The 8,243-nt window shown below is 42.0% G+C and overlaps 2 protein-coding genes across 2 annotated transcripts in view; both read right to left on the bottom strand.

The window, feature by feature from the left end:
- The window catches only part of LOC130200862 (histone H4-like), a 5,219-nt gene extending 4,937 nt beyond the window's left edge, over positions 1-282 (bottom strand). Inside the window, exon 1 of the mRNA XM_056425437.1 lies at positions 3-282. Within this exon, the coding sequence (XP_056281412.1) occupies positions 3-282 (280 nt within the window). The remainder of the gene's footprint in view (positions 1-2) is intronic.
- A 1,860-nt stretch (positions 283-2,142) lies between these two features.
- On the bottom strand, positions 2,143-2,517 carry LOC130200804 (histone H2B). Its single transcript, XM_056425346.1, has one exon. The coding sequence runs from the start codon at positions 2,515-2,517 to the stop codon at positions 2,143-2,145; it is 375 nt and encodes a 124-aa protein (XP_056281321.1).
- Positions 2,518-8,243: the final 5,726 nt, after the last annotated feature.

Genomic DNA, 8,243 nt, shown 5'->3' with positions numbered 1-8,243 from the left:
CTGCCTCTTCAGAGCGTACACCACGTCCATGGCGGTCACAGTCTTCCTCTTGGCGTGCTCGGTGTACGTGACGGCGTCCCGGATCACGTTCTCCAAGAAGACCTTGAGCACCCCGCGGGTCTCCTCGTAGATCAGACCGGAGATACGCTTCACTCCGCCGCGGCGAGCCAGACGGCGAATCGCAGGCTTGGTGATGCCCTGGATGTTATCACGGAGAACCTTCCGGTGGCGCTTGGCGCCTCCTTTCCCGAGTCCTTTGCCTCCTTTGCCGCGTCCACTCATGTTGTCAGAGTCTAGTTGGGTAAACTAATGATCAAGGAGCGCAGAGCGTCGGATTTTAAAGATCACATGCGGACGTAGTTGAAGACAGCCCGCCCTTTTCACGATCCCTTTCCTCCGTGCTGCTGCATTTCCGGTTACGATAAAACCCTTTAAAATGAAATAAAACACTTATTGTATGCATTTGCCTCTGATTTCATTACATTGCCATTAACAATGTCTAATTCTCAAGTATTTATTATTACAGCTGGTACTTTGTATTTGAATAAATTATTTTTAATAAAACTGTTTTATTCTTCACACAATGTAAAGAGAACCGTTTCATGTTTCACAATAAATAAACATGATTATTTACATTACAATAATGTCTAATACTGATACTCTCTGATAGTTTAAATACACCATATTAAAAACACGCCTCCAGCTCTTAACTCTATATATTCTGTTACTATTATAATAAATATAGTAAGTATTATTATTCATTTGAGTATTACAATCACACATGTTGTCTCCTTCCCATTTCCAACACTTGGTCTACTTAGTATTATAAGGTCTGTTGGCTCAGTTAGGCGAAATAAAACAACAATAACTGCTATATTATATAAACCCCGGTTCGTATGGATGTGAATGAATGTTGGTGGTGGTCGGAGGGGATTTAGGCGCTGAATGGCAGCCACGCTTCCGTCAGTCTGCCCCAGGGCAGCTGTGGCTACTGATGTAGCTTACCACCACCGGTATGACTGTGTGTATGACTACTGGACTCTGGACTGTAAAGCGACTTTGGGTATTTAGAAAAGCGCTATATAAAATTGAATGTTATTATTATTATTATTAAGTTGCCTCATGTAAACGAAATTAAAACCTAGCTTACTGCTAATATTTATATATGGGCATCCAGTGCATGCGCTTTCAACTTTACCCAAAATATTCATTAAACTATTGATGAACAAAGATACCAAGAACAACCACACACTTTATCCTATTGGAAATTCTCTTTAGTCACTGCCTTGTGTATAGATTTGGTTTTGTCTGTATATTTTCTATTTTAGTATTAGTATTGTTATTGTGTTTTATTTTTATCTTTTATTCATGCTCTAATGTGCTGTGATCCTGAAATGTACCTGGACTAATAAAGCAATATCTAATCTAAAAACACCGGGCCAATCAAGGTACTCACATTCTTACACGAATCTAGTTCCTGGTTACTAAACTAAATAAAACAACTTATTCATTTACAACATTTCATTCAACTTGGACTTCCGATCCACCCACCTGCAAACTGCACAAACACATGGGACATCAGGTTGTTCTTTCTTGGCATAAAGAATGTTCATTCAACAGATTATGAGAGCTCTATCTTCTGTTAATAAATCCATTTTTATCGAAGGACACAATAGATGGCAAAGCACGTCCACAAATCACTCGTCTTAATGTCTGGTTCATTGTAAAATAAGACTCAACGCCGCCCTCTGCTGGTTAGAAAACAGAATGGTATGGCCCGTCAGTCAGTTATCAGTGCGCATGCGTAATAACATGTATGCTACAATTCATCACGCAATTGTTGGGCGTCACACAATATATTATGAATACTATAGACTCAATAGCAAGAAGTGCAAATATTTCTGCTGCCAACCATAGAAACATAAATCATCTTTATGAATTATTTAATTGTACTTATGAATTAAGAGCCGTTGTCTCGCGTCAGTAAGTTCATACAGACAAGTACTACTGAAACCACCCTGAGAAACATGGCGGGAGGAGAGTTTCTCTAACAGGAAATGGGATTAGAATCAGTTTTTTCAGAATAAAGTGCGTGGCTCTTAAAAGAGCCGTTGGATTGTTGAATGTCGGCAGCGGGACGTTTTACTTGGAGCTCGTGTACTTGGTCACGGCCTTGGTGCCCTCGGACACGGCGTGCTTGGCCAGCTCCCCGGGCAGCAGCAGGCGGACGGCGGTCTGGATCTCCCTGGAGGTGATGGTGGAGCGCTTGTTGTAGTGAGCCAGACGGGAGGCCTCGCCGGCGATGCGCTCAAAGATGTCGCTCACGAAGCAATTCATGATGCCCATGGCCTTGGAGGAGATGCCGGTGTCGGGGTGGACCTGCTTCATCACCTTGTACACGTAGATTGCGTAGCTCTCCTTCCTGGACTTGCGCCTCTTCTTACCGGTCTTTCCGGCGATCTTGGTTACCGCTTTCTTGGAGCCCTTCTTGGGCGCTGGTTTGGCGGTTTCAGGCATTTTTACGGTTCTGAAGTCTTCAGAGGGAATGAGGACTGACTGGAGGCGGCGCTGCTTTCTGTTAAACCCAGCGGCATGCAAATGAGGCTGCGCTGTCCCCCCTCTGCCATTGGCTGATCGTCAGTGAAGTCGGTACATGCTACTCTTCCAGATTTTAAACTTGTTCTGTTTAAATTCTCATTCGTACATTGATTTATTAACCCTCATTACGAGTTACATAATAAATATGTACTATATGACGCCTCTCATTCAGGTATGATCACCTTTTTATGTTTATTTATGATGACAGTTTAATTATAGGACATTCTACCAAGTGAACTCAACACAATATTAATGTTTTATAGATGTATTCAGTTATGGCAAAATAAGAACATTGTTCTCACACCTCATACCCTGTAGATATACCTGTATTTGTGAATGTATTTATTTATATTTTCTACTTAGTTTCTTTTATTTATCTATTTAAAATCTTCCTAATTTTACATTTAGCTACAAACTTAAATTAAACAATTTTTGAACCTAAACTGAAACTAACCCTGTCATATTAATTATTTTATTATATTTCTGAATTTGGAGAAGTGACAACAGAACACTTTGAACACAACAATCATGTTTTACCAGAATAAATAGTGTATTCATTCATCTTTACCATGTACATGTTTAAGCATGTCAACTTAATTTGCATTAAATTGATTAAACACACATTTATTTACAAAGATACACCATGTGTGTGAAATATCAACTAATTTAATTAACAGTTTTATACTCTATTGGGCTAAATTTCCAAATGTTTACGGAGGGAAATTTACATTATTTTTATTTTCTCTAAAGATCCAAAAACTGACTTTAAAAATAAACATTTTGACCACTGTAATGTTATTTTGTTATCTGCTTTACACTCACATTAAGATTAAAATGCAATTAATAAAATCACTTTTTTTCCTCCTGAAAGATTTTATATATATTATTTTTAGAAGAAAATTATATATATAAATATATATAAAATAATGTTTTGTTTTTTAGGCTTTCTTTTAATTGTTGACATTTTTCTTATGAATTGCTGTATACTTTGATTTCCTCAGGTTGAATGAAACAAAAGAAAATTAAGAAATGTATATTATTTTGATAGAATTCAACTGATAAATGAATATAATTAATAATAATTTCACGGTATATTGTAATAAAGCGTTTGTGACATAATGAAGGTGCATATAAGTAAATACTGTAATAGATTTAAAGTAGGGCTGTCAATCAATTAAAAAAAATTTAACTAATTAATCGCACATTTTGAAATTCGTGAATCGCGATTAAAAGTTTTTTTTCCTTCTTTTTCAAGATAAAACTTCACACAGAGCTGTGTTTTCAAAGAGGCTCCTACCTATAAAGTGCCAGCGAGGTATTTAATATTGTGGATGATAAATTGTTTCTTCAGTGAAACATCCAGATTAGTAAAAAAAAAATATATATTGAGACACATTGGTCCTGTCATCTTTAACACTGAACAGCAGAACCAGTGGCCTTGGGAACTGACTGACATTCACATATGTCCTGTTAACCCTCTGGAGGCTGGGCTCATGTCTCCATTTTACAAAAAAATTAGGGCTGGGCACGTTAACGCGTTAATCTTGTGTTAACGCAGCACTTAATTAACACCGACAATTATTTTATCGCGCATTAACGCTGTTTTTTTTTTTTTTTTTTACTAATTTTTTTAGACAAAAGACAATACATAGACATAACACCTGGAGGACTATAAACAATGCAGACGACAAAACAATGGACATAACATCATAAAGTCAGAGTATTTGTGGGGGAAAAAGAATCTCAACAAATGACGGCAGGTATGAGACGCCCTCAAGACACACGTCACACGGAGAATACACGAGTTGTATGAAAAGGAGAGGACTGCAAAAGCGACAGCTTCACAACGTGCACCCTGTTGCTCTCATGGGGACGACTGGACATCGGGTGACCAGACGTCCAGTTTTCCCCGGACATGTCCTGCTTTTGAGCCCTAAAAAATGCGTCCGGCAGGGATTCCAAAAACGTCCGGGATTTTGCTTCGTCGGATATTTGTTTTTCTCTGGGTTTTCATAAACTCGTATTTACCCCTGACAAGTTTTGGAAATGGTATCTCCCTTCTTACGTGAGCTCTGACTGTAGAGAGGACAGTCATTGGTCGACTGATCTCAGGGTTGCCAGATACACGATAATTATCCTCCAAATACAACCATTTTGAGCCTTTGGTACGATACTTCACCATCTCCAATCTGGCAACACGGAGCACCTCGCCGCCTCCACTAGTTCATTGTTGTTTGTGCGGCATGCTATACACTACAACCAGCGTCGCCGCTCCCATAATGCACTACGCGCTGTGGTAGGGCACAAAGTCCTGAGGGGGCTCCACAAATTAGGCAACTAAAAAATCCTCATAGTTATAATAATTATAATGCCGATATTATTTCAGTCTAGAAATATTAGGCACCTTTTAGGCATGTATATCACAAAACAGGCAGAACAAGAGAGATGTTTAATCTCAGCCCCCGCCCCCCCCCCCAAGACGAAGTGTCCTCTTTTTCACAAACTCAAATCTGGTCACCCTACTGGACATCACTCTGTAACCACAATGACCTCGGAGTGACTGTGCATTATATTGATGAGAAGTGGGCGCTGCATTCACACGCCCTGACTGATGAAAACAGAGGAGACACATGATGCTGAAACGTGCGCGGGACACTTTACTGAAGTTGCACAGCAGTGGAATGTGTCAGATAAAGTCACCACACTGAGCAGATAGAGCACCAGAGATGATCGCTGCTGCGAGACGACTGCCTTTGATCATGTCCCTGCTTCAGTCTCCAGCGTTCTGTCACAGTGTCTCTGCATAACAGTGCATTTGACAATGTCCTGACAGATTTTATGGCACTTTAGTTCATATGGCAGAACATTTAAAATAAGTGTCAAGTTCTAGGAATTGACAAACTGCACTGAAAGTGTTTTCTGGTGTCTCACTCTAACAGGGACAACACATGTTATGGCACTTTCATTCATATGGCAGAACATTTCAAATAGAAGTGCGCTATACACTACTTTTGAATGAATTATTGGATTTTGCGTATACAAATGCGATTAATCGCGATTAATCGTGATTAATCAGGGAAATCATGCGATTAATCGCGATTAAAAATTGTAATCGTTGCCCAGCCCTAAAAAAAATGTTAATTCACCTTTTAAAGGCGTTTGCATATGACACATCCCCACGTGTTCTACATCAAACATTCCAGAACAATCTCAGCTCTATATAATGAGGCTCAATTGTCCTCCTTCTTCTTCTTCTTCAATTGTCCTCGCGTCGTGTTCTCTGGTTCTCTGACTGACAGGCTGCTCATGAGCCTGACCTGTGAGGTGGGAGGTCCTTTGTGATTTACTGAGTGTTCATTGGTTGTTTTTTCGCAAAATGTTGACAGACAAACGGATTGACCAATCACGGTGAAGGTTTCGTGTGACGAGTTCTTTCCGCGCCGCGTCACCCGACACGTCGCCCCTCGGTTCCTCTGTGTATCAGAGGAGGAGACGGAGGAAGGAGGAGCAGGAGGAAACCCGACTGATTCATCCACGAGTTAAACTGATTTATGATCCTTATTTTCGCGGAGAAATAATTGTTTTAAAAACGGAAACAGTGTTAAACCGTACTGCCGCGGTTTGACACTCAGGGGAGTGAAAAAACTTCAACGCACACCGGAAGTAAACAAAGTTGCTTTAATTGCGTTAACGCGGCCAAATTAATCGCATAGATTAACGCGTTAACGCTGACAGCCCTAATTTAAAGATAAATGGCAACAAACGAAACGCAACCAGCTGACATCTGAGTATGTTTCAGTTTATTTCATAACTCTTCTGCATATATTATCAACAGTTTAACAAACAGGATTTATTTTCTGTTAAAAACACAATGTAACATTGAGGGGATGAGGTTTAACATGTGAAACACTTAAACCACGATACACGGACACTTTTGGCTTCGTCAGACCAATTTGGCAGCGTTGTTTTGGGGTCAGGGAGAAGGGAAGAGCTTCACGACTGTTGGCAGAACACAGCACCCTGAGGATGGATATGAACGTCCACTCAAAACCATGCATTTACAAAGGAAATATATATATTTTATAAATATACACTCTGACGTTTTCAAGAAAAACTTGTTTGATTTGGTTCAAACAAAAAGGACCACGAGCTTCAGTTTGTGCCTCTGAGGTAAACAGATTCCATGAAGAACAGTTCAAGAAATACAACTCTACATCTACTGAAAGCCACCACGAGGAACTTGGTTCTGCTGCCCCCTGTGGACTAAAGTGGTAGTGTTGGTTCTTCCCCCTGTGGACGAAAGTGGTACTGTTGGTTCTGGCGCCCCCTGTGGACTAAAGTGGTACTGTTGGTTCTGGTGCCCCCTGTGGACTAAGGTGGTAGTGTTGGTTCTGCTGCCCCCTGTGGACTAAAGTGGTAGTGTTGGTTCTGCCCCCTGTGGACTAAAGTGGTAGTGTTGGTTCTGCCCCCTGTGGACTAAAGTGGTAGTGTTGGTTCTGGTGCCCCCTGTGGACTAAAGTGGTAGTGATGTTCTGGTGCCCCCAGTGGACTAAAGTGGTAGTGTTGGTTCTGGTGCCCCCTGTGGACTAAAGTGGTAGTGATGGTTCTGGCGCCCCCTGTGGACTAAAGTGGTAGTGTTGGTTCTGGTGCCCCCTGTGGACTAAAGTGGTAGTGTTGGTTCTGGCGCCCCCTGTGGACTAAAGTGGTAGTGTTGGTTCTGGCGCCCCCTGTGGACTAAAGTGGTAGTGTTGGTTCTGGTGCCCCCTGTGGACTAAAGTGGTAGTCTTGGTTCTGGCGCCCCCTGTGGACTAAAGTGGTAGTGTTGGTTCTGCTCCCTGTGGACTTAAGTGGTAGTGTTGGTTCTGGTGCCCCCTGTGGACTAAAGTGGTAGTGTTGGTTCTGCCCCCTGTGGACTAAAGTGGTAGTGTTGGTTCTGCCCCCTGTGGACTAAAGTGGTAGTATCTCTGAGCACCAGGGTCCCTTTAGAAAATCTCATTTTACTCCACAGTGGACTCTGCTGGATCTGGGTCTGTCAGCGGTGGACTGATCTTTGGAGGCCCCGCTGGAGTCTGTGCTGAAGAGGTTCTGGTGAACCTGAATGACGTCATCTGGTTTCACCAGAACCCGACCCGTTGGCTCCGATGGAGAAGAACTTTATAGAACCAGACCATCGACTATCAAGGACCAGGACGACCTGGAGGTCTCTAGAGGACCAGGATTACACTGAGGTCTATAGAGGACCAGGACTAGACTGAGGTCTATAGAGGACCAGGACTAGACTGAGGTCTATAGAGGACCAGGACTACACTGAGGTCTATAGAGGACCAGGACTACACTGAGGTCTCTAGAGGACCAGGACTACACTGAGGTCTATAGAGGACCAGGACTACACTGAGGTCTATAGAGGACCAGGACCAGGTAAAGTTCCTCATGGTGACTGGACAGTTCCAAAGAGCCCGTTGGTTCCCCCAGAGGCCCAAGAAGCTGTGAGGTTGAGCTCAAGGAGGTTCTGAGGCCTCCAGGATAGAATAGAATATACACTTTTATTAATCCCCAAGGGGAAATTAGTTCTCTGCATTTAACCCATCCTTAGTTATTAAGGAGCAGGGGGCTGCGGTGAAGCGCCCGGGAAGCAACTGGGGGTT

This window comes from Pseudoliparis swirei, chromosome 10 (genome assembly GCF_029220125.1).
Source record: "Pseudoliparis swirei isolate HS2019 ecotype Mariana Trench chromosome 10, NWPU_hadal_v1, whole genome shotgun sequence".
Classification (NCBI taxonomy): domain Eukaryota; kingdom Metazoa; phylum Chordata; class Actinopteri; order Perciformes; family Liparidae; genus Pseudoliparis; species Pseudoliparis swirei.
This window is presented reverse-complemented; position numbering and strand designations above follow the sequence as displayed.